Source organism: Salvelinus namaycush, chromosome 12, assembly GCF_016432855.1.
Source record: "Salvelinus namaycush isolate Seneca chromosome 12, SaNama_1.0, whole genome shotgun sequence".
Lineage (NCBI taxonomy): Eukaryota > Metazoa > Chordata > Actinopteri > Salmoniformes > Salmonidae > Salvelinus > Salvelinus namaycush.
In genome coordinates this window covers 3836632-3856520 of record NC_052318.1, presented here as the reverse complement: position 1 = coordinate 3856520, position 19889 = coordinate 3836632, and the positions used below count along the sequence as shown (strand labels likewise).

General features: G+C 42.5%; 1 protein-coding gene across 8 annotated transcripts in view; it reads left to right on the top strand.

The window, feature by feature from the left end:
• The window catches only part of LOC120056825 (relaxin receptor 2-like), a 121057-nt gene extending 110042 nt beyond the window's left edge, over window positions 1–11015 (top strand). Inside the window, exons 17-21 of one of the 8 annotated variants that reach the window (XM_039005055.1) lie at window positions 580–748; window positions 1776–1862; window positions 1952–2083; window positions 3393–3490; window positions 9973–11015. In XM_039005055.1, coding sequence (XP_038860983.1) covers window positions 580–748; window positions 1776–1862; window positions 1952–2083; window positions 3393–3490; window positions 9973–10146 — 660 coding nt within the window. In that variant the 3' untranslated portion in view covers window positions 10147–11015. Of the gene's footprint in view, window positions 1–579; window positions 749–1573; window positions 1863–1951; window positions 2084–2175; window positions 3506–4673; window positions 4701–9972 lie in introns of those variants that run through there. The other 7 variants (XR_005477839.1, XR_005477837.1, XR_005477842.1 and 4 more) reach the window with 7 other exon arrangements.
• Window positions 11016–19889: the final 8874 nt, after the last annotated feature.

The window sequence follows — 19889 nt, the reverse complement described above, 5'->3', positions numbered from 1 at the left end:
TCTGTTCTACTCTATTCTAGTATGTTCTGTTCTATTCTATTCTAGTATGTTCTACTCTATTCTATTCTAGTATGTTCTGTTCTATTCTGTTCTATTATATTCTAGTATGTTCTGTTCTCTTCTGTTATATTATATTCTAGTATGTTCTGTTCTGTTCTATTCTATTCTAGTTTGTTCTACTATATTATATTCTAGTATGTTCTGTTCTATTCTGTTCTATTCTATTCTAGTATGTTCTGTTCTATTCTGTTATATTATATTCTAGTATGTTCTGTTCTATTATATTCTAGTATGTTCTGTTCTATTCTGTTCTATTATATTCTAGTATGTTCTGTTCTATTTTATTCTAGTATGTTCTGTTCTATTTTATTCTAGTATGTTCTATTCTGTTCTATTTTATTCTAGTATGTTCTACTCTTCTGTTCTATTCTGTCCTATTATATTATGTTATAGTATATTCTAATATGTTCAGTTCTGTTATATTATGGTATGTTCTATTATATTCTGTTCTCTTCTATTCTATTGTATTCTATTCTACAGTATCCTGTGTACTTTAGTGCTACCATCTCATCCCACTAGGTGGTGCTGTTATCTATCTGGGTGCTGGGGTTCATCATCGCCGTGGTTCCCCTGATGAACGAGGACCTGTTTGGGAACTACTATGGTCGTAACGGGGTCTGCTTCCCCCTACACTCAGACAGACAGGAGAAGCCCATTGCTAAAGGATACTCTATCGGCATATTCCTGGGTACGGTGTGTGTGTGGTACAGCACTGCTGTGCTTGTTGGGTAAAGAGATGCTTTTAGGGTAAATCAATGCTTGTTGGGTAAAGGGATGCTTGTTGGGTAAATCGATGCTTGTTGGGTAAATCAATGCTTGTTGGGTAAAGGGATGCTTGTTGGGTAAATCGATGCTTGTTGGGTAAATCAATGCTTGTTGGGTAAAGGGATGCTTGTTGGGTAAATCGATGCTTGTTGGGTAAAGGGATGCTTTTTGGTTAAAGAGATGCTTTTTGGTTAAAGAGATGCTTGTTGGGTAAAGGGATGCTTGTTGGGTAAAGGGATGCTTGTTGGGTAAAGGGATGCTTTTTGGGTAAAGGGAAGCTTGTTGGGTAAAGGGATGCTTTTTGGGTAAAGGGATGCTTTTTGGGTAAAGGGATGCTTTTTGGGTAAAGGGAAGCTTGTTGGGTAAAGGGATGCTTTTTGGGTAAATCGATGCTTGTTGGGTAAATCGATGCTTGTTGGGTAAAGGGATGCTTGTTGGGTAAATTATTCTCTGGATTCTCTTTGTGTTGGGCCCTGCAGTACTTCTCTCATGCGCACGTGTATGACTTTCACCATTTTGAAGTAGTCAACTGGGTGAGACTTCCTCTTGGTTAAGGAAGGACCACATAATTCCATCCAGGTCATTAGGAGGGATCAGCCAATGAATTACACATATGAGCAAACATTCCATAACTGCAGGTGGCAGAAAATAGTGAACCTTGGCTTTAATCCCTGTTCAAACAACACCCTCCAGGTGGCAGTATGCACCCCCTCGGGTTGTTTACCAACTCATACAAGTAGTAGAAGAAGACCGATCTGGAAAGTTATTATAACACTGTCTAATCCAATCTCTCTCTGTCTCTGTCTCTCTCTCTCTCTCTCTCTGTCTCTCTCTCTCCCTGTCTCTCTCACTGTCTCTCTCTGTCTCTGTCTGTCTTTCTCTGTCTCTCTCTCTCTCTCTCTCTGTCTCTGTCTCTCTCTGGCTCTCTCTCTCTCTCTATATATATATAGGTCTGAACCTGGCAGCATTCCTAGTGATCGTGTTCTCCTACTCCTCCATGTTCTACTCCATCTACAAGACTGGTATAAACGCTACAGGTAAAGAAAAAAAAAGGCTGTTCTGTTCCAGACCTGAGGAGCAGGCTACTTAGAGACGTGTCTGTAGCTAACAGGCTGTTCTGTTTCAGACCTGAGGAGCAGGCTACACAGGGACGTGGCTGTAGCTAACAGGTTCTTCTTCATCGTCTTCTCTGACGCCCTCTGCTGGATCCCTATTTTCCTGGTCAAGACACTGTCCCTGCTGCAAGTCGAGATACCAGGTAAATACTGTCCCTGCTGCAGGTGGAGATACCAGGTAAATACTGTCCCTGCTGCAGGTTCAGATACCAGGTAAATACTGTCCCTGCTGCAGGTCCAGATACCAGGTAAATACTGTCCCTGCTGCAGGTGGAGATACCAGGTAAATACTGTCCCTGCTGCAGGTGGAGATACCAGGTAAATGCTGTCCCTGCTGCAGGTCGAGATACCAGGTAAATGCTGTCCCTGCTGCAGGTCGAGATACCAGGTAAATATTGTCCCTGCTGTAGGTCGAGATACCAGGTAAATACTGTCCCTGCTGCAGGTGGAGATACCAGGTAAATACTGTCCCTGCTGCAGGTCGAGATACCAGGTAAATACTGTCCCTGCTGCAGGTGGAGATACCAGGTAAATACTGTCCCTGCTGCAGGTGGAGATACCAGGTAAATACTGTCCCTGCTGCAGGTCCAGATACCAGGTAAATACTGTCCCTGCTGCAGGTCCAGATACCAGGTAAATACTGTCCCTGCTGCAGGTCCAGATACCAGGTAAATACTGTCCCTGCTGCAGGTCCATATACCAGGTAAATACTGTCCCTGCTGCAGGTCCAGATACCAGGTAAATACTGTCCCTGCTGCAGGTCCAGATACCAGGTAAATACTGTCCCTGCTGCAGGTCGAGATACCAGGTAAATACTGTCCCTGCTGCAGGTCGAGATACCAGGTAAATACTGTCCCTGCTGCAGGTCCAGATACCAGGTAAATACTGTCCCTGCTGCAGGTCCAGATACCAGGTAAATACTGTCCCTGCTATAGGTCGAGATACCAGGTAAATACTGTCCCTGCTGCAGGTCCAGATACCAGGTAAATACTGTCCCTGCTATAGGTCGAGATACCAGGTAAATACTGTCCCTGCTGCAGGTCCAGATACCAGGTAAATTCTGTCCCTGCTGCAGGTCCAGATACCAGGTAAATACTGTCCCTGCTGTAGGTCGAGATACCAGGTAAATACTGTCCCTGCTGCAGGTCCAGATACCAGGTAAATACTGTCCCTGCTGCAGGTCCAGATACCAGGTAAATACTGTCCCTGCTGCAGGTCCAGATACCAGGTAAATACTGTCCCTGCTGCAGGTCCAGATACCAGGTAAATACTTCCCCTGTACTAATTATGTAGGAAAACTAAGTACACACACCACACACACACACCACCCCTCCTACACCCACCTCTAACCAGGTGCGCAACAATCGGTTTTAGAAGTGGTGGGGACATTTCCCCTCCAGTCCCCATGTGAATGTTACGCCCCCTGCCTCTAACGATCTCTCCCTCCTCCAGGTACCATCTCATCCTGGGTGGTGATCTTCATATTACCCATCAACAGTGCCCTGAACCCCATCCTCTACACTCTGACTACCAGCTTCTTCAGAGAACAGGTTAGTAGCAGGACCAATGTGACTTTGTTCGAAAGGAGTGTGCACTACAGGCCCCATAGGGCTCTGGTCTAAAGTAGTGCACTACAGGCCCCATAGGGCTCTGGTCTAAAGTAGTGCACTATATATAGGGAATAGGGTGCCATAGGGCTCTGGTCTAAAGTAGTGTACTACATAGGGAATAGGGTGTCATAGGGCTCTGGTCTAAAGTAGTGCACTATGTAGGGAATAGGGTGCCATAGGGCTCTGGTCTAAAGTAGTGTACTACATAGGGAATAGGGTGTCATAGGGCTCTGGTCTAAAGTAGTGTACTACATAGGGAATAATGTGCCATAGGGCTCTGGTCTAAAGTAGTGCACTATATAGGGAATAATGTGCCATAGGGCTCTGGTCTAAAGTAGTGCACTATATAGGGAATAATGTGCCATAGGGCTCTGGTCTAAAGTAGTGCACTATATAGGGAATAATGTGCCATAGGGCTCTGGTCTAAAGTAGTGCACTATATAGGGAATAATGTGCCATAGGGCTCTGGTCTAAAGTAGTGCACTATATAGGGAATAATGTGCCATAGGGCTCTGGTCTAAAGTAGTGCACTATATAGGGAATAATGTGCCATAGGGCTCTGGTCTAAAGTAGTGCACTATATAGGGGATAGGGTGCTATTTAGGACGTAGCCTCTCGTTGTTGTTGTTGTTTTTTTCAGTTTACACGCCACCGTTGGTAAATAAATACCTATATCAAATCAAATCAAATTTTATTGGTCACATACGCGTGTTTAGCAGATGTTATTGTGGGTGTCGAGAAATGCTTGTGCTCTGTGTGTATACAGTGCGTTCGGGAAAGTATTTAGACCCTTTGACTTTTCCCACATTTTGTTAAGTTACAGTCTTGTTCTGAAATGTACTAGCTAGTTTTTTTCCCCCTCATCAATCGAAACACAATACCCCATAATGACATCACAATACCTCATAATGACAAAGCAAAAACATTGAGATTTTTAGACATTTTTGGTAATTTATTAAAAATAAAAAAACTGAAATATAACATTTACATAAGTATTCAGACTCTTTACTCAGTACTTTGTTGAAGCACCTTTGACAGCAATTACAGCCTCGAGTCTTCTTGGGTATGACGCTACAAGCTTGGCACACATGTATTTAGGAGTTTCTCCCATTCTTCTCTGCAGATCCTCTCAAGCTCTGTCAGGTTGGATGGGGAGCGTTGCTGCACAGCTATTTTCAGGTCTCTCCAGAGATGTTCGATGGGGTTCAAGTCCGGGCTCTGGCTGGGTCACTCAAGGACATTCAAAGACTTGTGCCGAAGCCACTACTGCATTGTCTTGGCTGTGTGCTTAGGGTTGTTGTCCTGTTGGAAGGTGAACCTTCGCCCCAGTGTGAGGTCCTGAGGTTTTCATCAAGGATCTCTCTGTACTTTGCTCCATTCATCTTTGCCTCAATCCTAACTAGTCTCCCAGTCCCTACCACTGAAAAGCATCCCCACAGCATGATGCTGCCACCACCATGCTTCACCGTAGGGATGGTGCCAGTTTTCCTTCAGATGTGATGCTTGGCATTCAGGCCAAAGATTTCAATCTTGGTTTCATCAGACCAGAGAATCTTGTTTCTCGTGGTCTGAGAGTCTTTAGGTGCCTTTTAGCAAACTCCAAGCAGGCTGTCATGTGCCTTTTACTGAGGAGTGGCTTTCGTCTGGCCACTCTACCATAAAGGCCTGATTGGTGGAGTGCTGCAGAGAGGGTTGTCCTTCTGGAAGGTTCTCCCATCTCCACAAAGGAGCTCAAGAGCTCTGTCAGAGTGACCATTGTTGTGGAAATATTTAATCAAATATTTTTCAGATACCGGAACTTGTAAATTCAATTAGACTTTATTACAAAAGTAACAGAAGCCAAGCAATTCCATGGAATAACTGATCTCTCCAGTCTCAGTACTCAGCTTTTATACATTTTTACTCTTGCATAACATACATAGTCACTCCTTTCTATGTAAATGATTAAAACTTCTTGTCAATGCGGGGGCGCTGTTTTCACTTTGGAATAAATCGTGCCCAAATGAAACGGCCTCGTACTCTTTTCTAGATCATACAATATGCATATTATTATTACTATTGGATAGAAAACACTGTGAAGTTTCTAAAACTGTTTGAATTATATCTGTGAGTAAAACAGAACTCTTTTTGCAGCAAACTTCCATACAGGAAGTGAAAAATCTGAAAACGAGGCTCTGTTTCAGGGCCTGCCTATTCAACTGGCTTTTATTTATCGATATGCATGCAATTCATACATCTTCCACTAGATGTCAACAGGCAGTGGAAGGTGGAATGGGGTGTCTAGCTTGATCTGAGGTCGAATGAAAGCTTTTGGAGTGACAGGTCCGGAATTTTCTTTGTCTTCTAAGGCGCACGGCGGAGCTCGACATTGTCTTCTGAAAAGCGTTCGGTTTACACGGCGAATATCTCCGGCTCTGATTTTATTTGATACATGTGATAATAACATCATAAAGTAGTTTTTTTCAACCGAGTTTTATCAGTTTATTCAACGTTTATTGGGACTTTTGGAGTTTTCCGTTCTTTGCGTCAAGAGAGGATGGGAATGTTAGCAACCTTGGCTAGCATTGTGGCGCAAATTCGACAGAAGAAATTGACATTCTAAAACCAAACAACGATTTATTCTGGACCAAGGACTCCTTGTACAACATTCTGATGGAAGCTCAGCAAAAGTAAGAAAAAATGTATGATGTTATTTCGTATTTCTGTGTAAAATGTTGAGTCCTATTCTCCGCCGTTTTGGTGAGCGCTGTCTCGCAATAACGCAAGCTGTATGTTATGGTAAAGTTATTTTAAAAAATCTAACACAGCGGTTGCATTAAGAATCAGTGTATCTTTCATTTGCCATACAACAAGTATTTTTATGTAAAGTTTTTGATGAGTTCTTTGGTCAGATTAGGTGAGTGTCCAAAATATCTCCGGAGATTCTGGTGAATCGATGCTGCGTATTCACAATGTATAACCAGGATTTGTAGCTATAAATATGCACATTTTCGAACAAAACATAATTGTATTGTATAACATGATGTTATAAGACAGTCATCTGATGAAGTTGTTCAAAGGTTAGTGATTAATTTTATATCTTTTGCTGGTTTTTGCGAAAGCTACCTTTGCGGTGAATAAATCCGTTTGTGTGTTTGGCTATTGTGGTAAGCTAATATAATTCTATATTGTGTTTTCGCTGTAAAACACTTAAAAAATCGGAAATATTGGCTGGATTCACAAGATGTTCATCTTTCATTTGCTGTACACCATGTATTTTTCATAAATGTTTTATGATGAGTATTTTGTATTTCACGTTGCTCTCTGTAATTATTCTGGCTGCTTTGGTGCTATTTTTGATGGTAGCTGCAATGTAAAACTATGATTTATACCTCAAATATGCACATTTTCGAAAACAACATAAATGTATTGTATAACATGTTATACGACTGTCATCTGATGAAGTTGTTTCTTGGTTAGTGACTAATTTTATCTCTATTTTGTCGGTTTTGTGAAAGCTACCTATGCGGTGGAAACATGGTGAAAATATGCGGTTGTGTGTTTGGCTATTGTGGTTAGCTAATAGAAATACATATTGTGTTTTCGCTGTAAAACATTTTAAAAATCGGAAATGATGGCTGGATTCACAAGATGTTTATCTTTCATTTGCTGTATTGGACTTGTCATTTCATGAAAATTATATTATATGATATCCCTGTCCCGTTAGGCTAGGCTATGCTAGTCAGCTTTTTTGATGAGGAGGATCCCGGATCCGGGAGAGAGAAGCGGTAGAGGTTTTAACCCGGTGCGTAACACGTCTTCCCGGTGCGTAACACGTCTTCCCGGTACGTAACACGTCTTCTCGGTACGTAACACGTCTTCCCGGTACGTAACACGTCTTCCCGGTACGTACCACGTCTTCCCGGTGCGTAACACGTCTTCCCGGTACGTAACACGTCTTCCCGGTAAGTAACACGTCTTCCCGGTACGTACCACGTCTTCCCGGTACGTACCACGTCTTCCCGGTACCACATCTTCCCGGTACGTACCGCGTCTTCCCGGTGCGTAACGCGTCTTCCCGGTACGTACCACGTCTTCCCGGTGCGTAACACGTCTTCCCGGTACGTACCACGTCTTCCCGGTACGTACCACGTCTTCCCGGTACGTACCACGTCTTCCCGGTACGTACCACGTCTTCCCGGTACGTACCACGTCTTCCCGGTACGTACCACGTCTTCCCGGTACGTACCACGTCTTCCCGGTGCGTAACACGTCTTCCCGGTGCGTACCACGTCTTCCCGGTACGTACCACGTCTTCCCGGTGCGTAACACGTCTTCCCGGTGCGTACCACGTCTTCCCGGTGCGTACCACGTCTTCCCGGTACGTACCACGTCTTCCCGGTACGTACCACGTCTTCCCGGTACGTACCACGTCTTCCCGGTACGTACCACGTCTTCCCGGTACGTACCACGTCTTCCCGGTACGTAACACGCCTTCCCGGTAAGTACCACGTCTTCCCGGTAAGTACCACGTCTTCCCGGTGCGTAACACGTCTTCCCGGTACGTACCACGTCTTCCCGGTACGTACCACGTCTTCCCGGTACGTAACATGTCTCCCAAATACAGATGCATAGCTTGTGGTTCTAGTATAGATTAACTAAAGGGCATATTCAATGGTCTTCACATGTTCAGGCCGATGTTCCCTATGAATGTTTAACCCATATACGTCCAGTAGCCTTCACAAGAGCAGACATGGCCCAGAACGGTCAGGCCGATGTTCCCTATGAATGTTTAACCAATATACGTCCAGTAGCCTTCACAAGAGTAGACATGGCCCAGAACGGTCAAGAGGATGTTGCCTCAAAGAACAACATTCACACCGATTCTGCTAACGTTCAGTTTTTTTTACACGTCTAATGGTTTAACTCTATGTTGATCCAACTCGGTACACATACATGACCTTCATTCTGCTTACACGTGTCCAATAATTAACCCCGTATTGATTCTGCTCACTACTTCTGAGAAAACAGTATAGGTATTGGAAAATTCCCAAAGTACTGGAAATTCTACAACACCATCAGGTTCTTGGTCACCTGGTAGTCAGGCGTACTACGGTTGTGTCACGCAGTATATAAATACACAACAGTATATAAAGACACATATATAAATACACTACAGTATATAAAAACACATACAGTATATAAATACACTACAGTATATAAATACACTACAGTATATAAATACACTACAGTATATAAATACACAACAGTATATAAATACACTACAGTATATAAATACACATATATAAATACACTACAGTATATAAATACACTACAGTATATAAATACACTACAGTATATAAATACACAACAGTATATAAATACACAAACAGTATATAAAGACACGGCAGTATATAAATACACAACAGTATATAAATACACTACAGTATATAAATACACTACAGTATATAAATACACAACAGTATATAAATACACAAACAGTATATAAAGACACGGCAGTATATAAATACACGGCAGTATATAAATACACTACAGTATATAAATACACTACAGTATATAAATACACAACAGTATATAAAGACACATACAGTATATAAATACACTACAGTATATAAATACACTACAGTATATAAATACACTACAGTATATAAAGACACATACAGTATATAAATACACAACAGTATATAAAGACACAAACAGTATATAAAGACACATACAGTATATAAATACACTACAGTATATAAATACACAACAGTATATAAATACACTACAGTATATAAATACACTACAGTATATAAATACACAACAGTATATAAATACACAACAGTATATAAATACACAACAGTATATAAATACACAACAGTATATAAAGACACAAACAGTATATAAAGACACATACAGTATATAAATACACTACAGTATATAAAACACATACAGTATATAAATACACAACAGTATATAAATACACAACAGTATATAAATACACAACAGTATATAAATACACTACAGTATATAAATACACGGCAGTATATAAAGACACATATATAAATACACTACAGTATATAAATACACGGCAGTATATAAATACACTACAGTATATAAATACACTACAGTATATAAATACACGGCAGTATATAAAGACACATACATTATATAAATACACTACAGTATATAAATACACTACAGTATATAAATACACTGCAGTATATAAAGACACATACAGTATATAAATACACTACGATACAGTACAATGTATATTTATACATTGAACTATAATTTGTATTTTGCCTTTATTTACTGTAACCAGGTAAGTCATTGCGAACACATTCTCTTTTACAATAACGACCTGACAATTTATCTGAAAATTATTTAATTTTTAAAAAATATTTATTTTTTCTGTCATCTGTTTTTAACAATTACAGGTGGAGGTTCTGCTGTGTCGTTGGCAGAGAAGGTCGACCCTGAAGAGGAACAGGAAGAGCCTGACCTCTACTGTTTACATTGAGGACTCACGGAATACACTCAACCAGCCTCCAGCATACCTACCTACTGTACCCCGGCTATCACTGAATGATATGGATCCTCGCTATGGGTGAAGGGGAGGAAGGGCTGAGAGAGGACCCTCGCCATGGGAAAGAGGGAGTGAGAGTAGGGAATGAGAGAGGACCCTCGCCATGGGAAAGAGGGAGTGAGAGTAGGGAATGAGAGAGGACCCTCGCCATGGGAAAGAGGGAGTGAGAAAGAGGGAGGGAGAGTAGGGAATGAGAGAGGGAAAAAAAACGTCGCCCCCCATGACCTATCTGCCCAGCATGTCTGATATGGATCCTTCGCTACCGGTGAGAGAGGACTAGACTGCTGCATACAAATGGCCCGTTAAGACCAGGGCTGTTCTGAAGAGGGCTGTTTTGAGACTAATGGATAGGGTTATTACTACCGCAAATGAAAATGCCCTTTGGTGGGACAATAACGATTCGTTCTCAAAAGAGCCAAGCCCCTTCACTGGAGCAAACTCACCTCTTCCACAGTACAGTACCAATGACTGTGTCTGAAACGGTACACAGACAAGTGTCGCAAACCACCTGTTTGGACCGGGGCGGTCCTGGAGGATGGATGGTGTGTTTACATATGAACTCTTTGTCAACAAACCTCTCTTTGTTTGTTTGTACATATTCTACTGAATTATGTGTTTCTTTAACCTTCTAGATCAGTGTTTCCTGGTAGTCTGAAACAAATCTACCTTGAAACAAAAGTATTCACCTCACACACACATGGTTATGGGCTTAAAAAAAGAAGATTCCTGTACCGTGTCAGATATAGAGTTGAAATGTCTTACATTTTGAGTTTGCATCCCAGTATTACACTTGATATACATCACAGAAGACTGAAAAATAACCAAACCGTTTGACATAGAAACATCGGATTTATCGGCTTACAAAATATATTAAATGTTTATTAATTATGAAAATTATGAAAAATATTGATAACGTTCCACCCCATGACGCCACTAGAGGGCGTGTGGAAAATGGAAAATCACATGACTTTACATGTGAAATCATATGTTTTCGGGAACACTTCACGTGACGATATTTCACATTTAGTTTCAAGTGGATTTTCACATGTGAATTACATTTCTCACATGATATTTCACATGAAGTGTCACATGTGGACTCAATTTATCACGTGAGATTCACAAGCCCGAAAAACAAAAATGAGTCGTTATGAGAAATGTAACAGTGTTTTCAACTTAAACACGGGACACATTTTGTCATATGTTCATTCATACAGTCATTAATATTTAACATGTCCTCAACTGGGATTTGAACTCACAACCTCTTGGTTCACAGCATTCCAGTCTTCCTGCTACGCCACCACGTCCGTGTCAATTACTGATTTCAACTGTATTGCTACACTTTGGACTTCAAAGTAAATCTGAGTTTAGTTAATAAGGATCGGTGTCCCGCTAGCGGGACAACTTCCGGTGAAACTGGATTGCGCGCAATTCAAAGAAATATTCATAAATATTATGGATTTTAAACATTTACTGTATGTACATATAATTGTCTTATATCGGCTGAAAGCTTAAATTATTGTTAATCTAACTGCACTGTCCGATTTACAGTAGCTATTACAGCGAAAGCATGCCATGCGATTGTTTGAGGACGGCGCCCCACATCAAAATATTTTTCCACCGGCACAGGTTTCATACATTCACATACAACGATAAAATATTAATTTACTTTTTGAAAATCTTCCTCTGATTTGTAATCCAAAGGGTCCCAGCTATAACATGTAGTGTAATTTTGTTAGATAAAATCCTTCTTTATATCCCAAAAAGTCTGTTTAGTTGGCGCCATCGATTTGAGTAATCCACTTGTTCAACATGCAGAGAAAGGAATCCAAACATCTACCCCCTAAACTTTGTTTCAACAAGTCAAAATACGTTTCTATTAACTCCTCAGACACCCTGAAATGTAATCAAACTATAATATTTCTTACGGAAGGAAGAATGTTCAAAAGGAAACTTTAGCAGGTGCGTAATGTCTTCATGGCGCGTACAAATGCGAATTTCCAAGACTGTGTCCCTCTACTATTTCTTATTTGTTTTTGTAGTTACAAGCCTGAAACCTTGAACATAGACTGCTGACACCCTGTGGAAGCCATAGGAATTGCATCCAGGGAGCTAATTTTCAATATGACCTTTCTCTTGAATTTCAAAGAGGATGGTCTCTCCCAAAAAAATCTGGTTGGTTTTTCTTTTGATTTTCTCCTACCATATCTATTGTGTTATATTCCTTCTACATTATTTGAACATTTCTACAAACGTCAGTGTTTTCTTTCCAATGGTATTAATTATATGCATATCCTGGCTTCAGGGCCTGAGCTACAGGCAGTTTACTTTGGGCACATCATTCAGACAGGAAGTGGAGAAAAAAGGGGCCTAGCCCTAAGAAGTTTAAAAGGTGTATATTCTACAGTCCACGTGTCTGTCTGTCCCTGTATATTCTACAGTCCACATGTCTGTCTATCACAAAAAAAAACATAAAGACAAAGCAGAAACAGGTTTATTTTTATTTTGCTAATTTATATATATTTAAAAAAATGAAATATAACATTTACATAAGTATTCAGACCCTTTACTCAGTACTTTGTTGACGCACCTTTGGCAGCGATTACAGCCTCGAGTCTTCTTGGGTATTACGCTACAAGCTTGACACACCTGTATTTAGGGAGTTTCTTCCCATTCTTCTCTGCAGATCCTCTCAAGCTCTGTCAGGTTGGATGGGGAGCATCGCTACACAGCTATTTTCAGGTCTCTCCAGATATTTTGATCTCGTTCAAGTCCGGGCTCTGGCTGGGCCACTCAAGGACATTCCCGAAGCCACTCCTGCGTTGTCTTGGAAATGTTTGCTTAGGTTTGTTGTCCTGGTGGAAGGTGAACCTTCATCACAGTCTGAGGTCCTGAGCGCTCTGGAGCAGGTTTTCATCGAGTATCTCTCTGTACTTTGCTCCGTTCACCTTTCCCTTGATCCTGACTAGTCTCCCGGTCCCTGCCTCTGAAAAACATCCCCACAGCATGATGCTGCCACCACCATGCTTCACTGTAGGCATGGTGCCAGGTTTTCTCCAGATGTGACGCTTGGCATTCAGGACAAATAGTTCAATCTTGGTTTCATCAGACCAGAGAATCTTGTTTCTCATGGTCTGAGAGTCCTTTAAATGCCTTTTGGCAAACTCCAAACAGGCTGTCATGTACCTTTTGATGTGGAGTGGCTTCCATCTGGCCACTCTACCACAAAGGTCTGATTTGGTGGAGTGCTGCAGAGATTGTTGTCCTTCTGGAAGGTTCTCCCAGTTCCACAGAGGACATCTGGAGCTCTGTCAGAGTGACAATTGGGTTCTTGGTCACCTCCCTGGCCAAGGCCCTTCTCCCCCGATTTCTCGGTTTAGCGGCCAGCTCTAGGAAGAGTCTTGGTGGTTTCAAACTTCTTCCATAAAATAATGGAGGCCACTGTGTTCTTGGGGACCTTCAATACTACTGACATGTTTTGGTACCCTTCTCCAGATTTGTGCCTCGACACAATCCTGTCTCGGAGCTCTACGGACAATTCCTTTGACCTCATGGCTTGTTTTTTTGCTCTGACAATTCACTGTCAACTGTATGACCTTATAGAGACAGACGTGTGCCTTTCCAAATCATGTCCAATCACATTACATTGACCACAGGTGGACTCGAAGTTGTAGAAACATCTCAAGGATGATCAATGGAAACAGGATGCACCTGAGCTCAATTTTCAGTCTCACAGCAAAGGGTCTGAATACTTATGTTTATTTTATTTTTTATATACATTTCCCAAATGTCTAAAAACCTGTTCTGCTTCATCATTATTTATTATTATTATTATTATTATGATGATGAGGAAATATGTAATTTAATCAATTTTTTTTATAAAGCTGTAACTTAAAAAAAAATATATGGAAAAAGTCAAGGGGTCTGAATACTTTCTGAATGCACATGTATTCTACATGACTGTCAGTGTTCTACAGTCTGTTAGGTTCTAAATGACTCAACGGACACTAGGAAAGCTTAACTTTTTCTTAGCTTTTCTTCCCAGAGGATCAATACAGCTGTATTAGACATGTTTCCACCACCACAAGTCGGGAAGTTGACATACACTTAGGTTGGAGTCATTAAAACTCGTTTTTCAACCACTCCACAAAATTCTTGTTAACAAACTATAGTTTTGGCAAGTCGGTTAGAACATCTACTTTGTGCATGACACAAGTCATTTTTCCAACAATTGTTTACAGACTGATTATTTCACTTATAATTCACTGTACTACAACTCCGTGGGTCAGAAGTTTACATACACACATACAAGTTGACTGTGCCCTTAAACAGCCTGGAAAATTCCAGAAGATGATGTCATGGCTTTAGAAGCTTCTGATAGGCTAAATGACAAACTTTCGAGTCAATTGAAGGTGTACCTGTGGATGTATTTCAAGGCCTACCTTCAAACTCAGTGCCTCTATGCTTGACATCATGGGAAAATCAAAAGAAATCAGTCAAGACCTATATCCACAGTAACACAAGTCCTATATCGACATAACTTGAAAGACCACTCAGCAAGGAAGAAGCCACTGCTCAAAAAACACCATAAAAAAGCCAGACTACGGTTTGCAACTGCACATGGTGAGAAAGATTGTACTTTTTGTAGAATTGTCCTCTGGTCTGATGGAACAAAAATATAACTGTTTGGCCATAATAACCATCGTTATGTTTGGAGGAAAAAGGAGGAAACTGCAAGCCAAAGAACACCATCCCAACCATGAAGCACGGGGGTGGCAGCATCATGTTGTGGGGGTGCTTTGCTGCAGGAGGGAGTGGTGCACTTCACAAAATAGATGGCATCATGAGAAAGGAAAATTATGTGGATATATTGAAGCAACATCTCAAGACATCAGTCAGGAAGTTAAAGCTTGGTCACAAATGGGTCTTCCAAATGGACAATGACCCCAAGCATACTTCCAAAGTTGTGTCAAAATGGCTTAAGGACAACAAAGTCAAGGTATTGGAGTGGCCATCACAAAGCCCTGACCTCAATCCTATAGAACATTTGTGGGCAGAACTGAAAAAGCGTGTGCGAGCAAGGAGGCCTATAAACCTGACTCAGTTACACCAGCTCTGTCAGGAGGAATGGGCCAAAATTCACCCAACTTATTGTGGGAAGCTTGTGGAAGGCTACCCGAAACGTTTGACCCAAGTTAAACAATTTAAAGGCAATGCTACCAAATACTAATTGAGTGTATGTAAACTTCTGACCCACTGGGAATGTGATGAAAGAAATAAAAGCTGAAAGAAATAATTCTCTCTACAATTATTCTGACATTTCACATTATTAAAATAAAGTGGTGATCCTAACTGACCTAAGACAGGGAGTTTTTACTAGGATTAAATGTCAGGAATTGTGAAAAACTGAGTTTAAATGTATTTGGCGAAGGTGTATGTAAACTTCCAACTTGCAACTGTAATAAACCATTGTTTCTCCCTTAAGGGGATCTGACCTGACCTCAACCCCCTTGTTGCCTAATCCAAAGACCTCCACCCGTCCACTGTGGTAGTTATTGTTACATGTAGGGACAGATGTAATACTATAGAGCAGGGGTGTCAAACTCATTCCACGGAGGGCCTAGTGTCTGCAGGTTTTTGGTTTTTCCTTTCAATAAAGCCCTAGACAACCAGGTGTGGGGAGTTCCTAACTAATTAGTGATGTTAATTCATCAATCAAGTACAAGGGAGGAGCGAAAACCCGCAGACACTTGGCCCCCCGTGGAATGAGTTTGACACCTGTGCTATAGAGCAAAGACATGTGTACATCAGACCACAGGAGGAGAAGGCGACACTTAAGTGCATTTGCTATTCTGGAAAAGGGCAGCGTACCAAAGATTAGATAGAGCGGAACAAACACAAGTATAATGGCCAAGGCCATAAGTGCTTAGGATGAGCTGGACTTACTAATGTTAGAGGGACACACAGTCTACTAGTCCTAATAAGGGCAAACATACCGAAGAGCACACCAAGCTAAACACATAAATACAAAGGCCAAAGACATAGGCCCATAGGATAGATGGACATATATTATTTTTAGGACACGAAAGGGTCCTGCCACCATTATAATCTAATCAAAAGCAGATATGGGCGTTTTTGGGCGAGAACAAACAGGAAGCTTAAACTAAAAGATAATGGTGGCAGATGAACTGAGGGAGGTAACTTCATTTGCATGTGGGATGGACTCATATGCTGTATGCGTATAAGTACGGAGCGGGCGCTTTAGGGAAGTTGGTTGTTCCGCGGACAAGCACGGCTTCTGATATTTCTGTATTAAAAAGCCTTTATTGAATTCATTGAATTAAGACGATTTTCCACGACGCCACCCAGCACATTCCACCACCATCTGGCTCAACATTAACTTCTGAGGTAAAAACCAGGTCTCAAAATCACTCCTCAGATACTGTACTTCTGAGTATAACAAGTATTCCAACATTAACCACAGAATCTAACCAGTCTGTCTGTCAGTGTATATTCTACATGACTGTGTACTAATGTCTATCTGAAAGTCATGAGGACGAGAAGAGGGATCTGTTACACAACGAATAAAACAATAAAAAACATGTCTGAATGTATGTGTAGACTATGAAATATATACTATTTGGGAATATATGTTGTTCATATGTGGACATGTAAGTCATAAGGTGAAGCACGACTGTATATTGATTGAGTTTATTGAAGACAAACGGATCATAAAGAAGATTTTCAGTTTTTCTCCTGAGCCCCTCATTATATTCACCCGAGTGGCGCAGCGGTATTACGGCACTGCAACTCAGTGCTAGAGGCGTCACTACAGACCCTGGTTCGATTCCAGGCTGTATCACAGCGGTATTACGGCACTGCAACTCAGTGCTAGAGGCGTCACTACAGACCCTGGTTCGATTCCAGGCTGTATCACAGCGGTATTACGGCACTGCAACTCAGTGCTAGAGGCGTCACTACAGACCCTGGTTCGATTCCAGGCTGTATCACAGCGGTCTTACGGCACTGCAACTCAGGGCTAGAGGCGTCACTACAGACCCTGGTTCGATTCCAGGCTGTATCACAGCGGTCTTAAGGCACTGCAACTCAGTGCTAGAGGTGTCACTACAGACCCTGGTTTGATTCCAGGCTATATCACAACCGGCCGTGATTGGGAGTCCCATAGGGCATCGCACAATTGGCCCAGCGTCGTCCGGGTGAAGGTTTGGCCTGGGGGGGTAGGCCGTCATTGTAAATAAGAATTTGTTCTTAACTGACTTGCCTAGTTAAATAAAGGTTAAACACATTTTTTTTAACTAGAATCCACAGTTTGGGATCAGACCAGAGGCGTCACTACAGACCCTGGTTCGATTCCAGGCTGTATCAGTTTGGGATCAGACCAGAGGCGTTACAGAGGTTTAGCTTCTTATCTGACCATTCTCACAGTGTTGCCCAGGTGACATAACTGAACACTATACACCATCTGGGTCAAAGTGGACCAGAATTTCCTCTCAACACCACCATAGCTGAGACAGAATTTCCTCTCAACACCACCATAGCTGAGACAGAATTTCCTCTCAACACCACCATAGCTGAGACAGAATTTCCTCTCAACACCACCATAGCTGAGACAGAATTTCCTCTCAACACCACCATAGCTGAGACAGAATTTCCTCTCAACACCACCATAGCTGAGACAGAATTTCCTCTCAACACCACCATAGCTGAGATAGAATTTCCTCTCAACACCGCCATAGCTGAGACACTCAACTAACCGGTAACCAGGCACATTGACTCTGTACCGGCACCCCCCTGTATATAGCCTCCACATTGACTCTGTACCGGTACCCCCTGTATATAGCCTCCACATTGACTCTGTACCGGTACCCCCTGTATATAGCCTCCACATTGACTCTGTACCGGTGCCCCCTGTATATAGCCTCCACATTGACTCTGTACCGTAACACCCTGTATATAGCCTCCACATTGACTCTGTACCGGTACCCCCTGTATATAGCCTTCACATTGACTCTGTACCGGTACCCCCTGTATATAGCCTCCACATTGACTCTGTACCGGTACCCCCTGTATATAGCCTCCACATTGACTCTGTACCAGTACCCCTGTATATAGCCTCCACATTGACTCTGTACCGGTACCCCCTGTATATAGCCTCCACATTGACTCTGTACCGGTACCCCCTGTATATAGCCTCCACATTGACTCTGTACCGGTACCCCCTGTATATAGCCTCCACATTGACTCTGTACCGGTGCCCCCTGTATATAGCCTCCACATTGACTCTGTACCGTAACACCCTGTATATAGCCTCCACATTGACTCTGTACCGGTACCCCCTGTATATAGCCTTCACATTGACTCTGTACCGGTACCCCCTGTATATAGCCTCCACATTGACTCTGTACCGGTACCCCCTGTATATAGCCTCCACATTGACTCTGTACCGTAACACCCTGTATATAGTCTCCACATTGACTCTGTACCGGTGCCCCCTGTATATAGCCTCCACATTGACTCTGTACCGGTACCCCCTGTATATAGTCTCCACATTGACTCTGTACCGGTGCCCCCTGTATATAGCCTCCACATTGACTCTGTACCGGTACCCCCTGTATATAGCCTCCACATTGACTCTGTACCGGTAACAACTGTATATAGCCTCCACATTGACTCTGTACCGTAACCCCCTGTATATAGCCTCCACATTGACTCTGTACCGGTGCCCCCTGTATATAGCCTCCACATTGACTCTGTACCGGTACCCCCTGTATATAGCCTCCACATTGACTCTGTACCGGTGCCCCCTGTATATAGCCTCCACATTGACTCTGTACCGGTACCCCCTGTATATAGCCACCACATTGACTCTGTACTGGTACCCCCTGTATATAGCCTCCACATTGACTCTGTACCGGCACCCCCTGTATATAGCCTCCACATTGACTCTGTACTGGTACCCCCCTGTATATAGCCACCACATTGACTCTGTACCGGTACCCCCTGTATATAGCCACCACATTGACTCTGTACTGGTACCCCCTGTATATAGCCTCCACATTGACTCTGTACCGGCACCCCCCTGTATATAGCCTCCACATTGACTCTGTACCGGTACCCCCTGTATATAGCCTCCACATTGACTCTGTACCGTAATACCCTGTATATAGCCTCCACATTGACTCTGTACCGGTACCCCCTGTATATAGCCTCCACATTGACTCTGTACCGGTTCCCCCTGTATATAGCCTCCACATTGACTCTGTACCGGTACCCCCTGTATATAGCCTCCACATTGACTCTGTACCGGTGCCCCCTGTATATAGACTACTCATTGACTCTGTACCGTAACACCCTGTATATAGTCTCCACATTGACTCTGAACTGGTACCCCCTGTATATAGCCTCTACATTGACTCTGTACCGGTGCCCCCTGTATATAGACTCCTCATTGACTCTGTACCGTAACACCCTGTATATAGTCTCCACATTGACTCTGTACCGGTACCCCCTGTATATAACCTCCACATTGACTCACTCATTGTGGAGGCTATATACAGAGCTGGCCGACCAGCCAAACTGAGCAATCGGGGGAGAAGGGCCTTGGTCAGGGAGGTGACCAAGAACCAGATGGTCACTCTGACAGAGCTCCAGAGATCCTCTGTGGATCCTCTGTGGAGATGGGAGAACCTTCCAGAAGGACAACCATCTCTACAGCACTCTACCTATCAAGCCTTTATGGTGGAGTGGCCA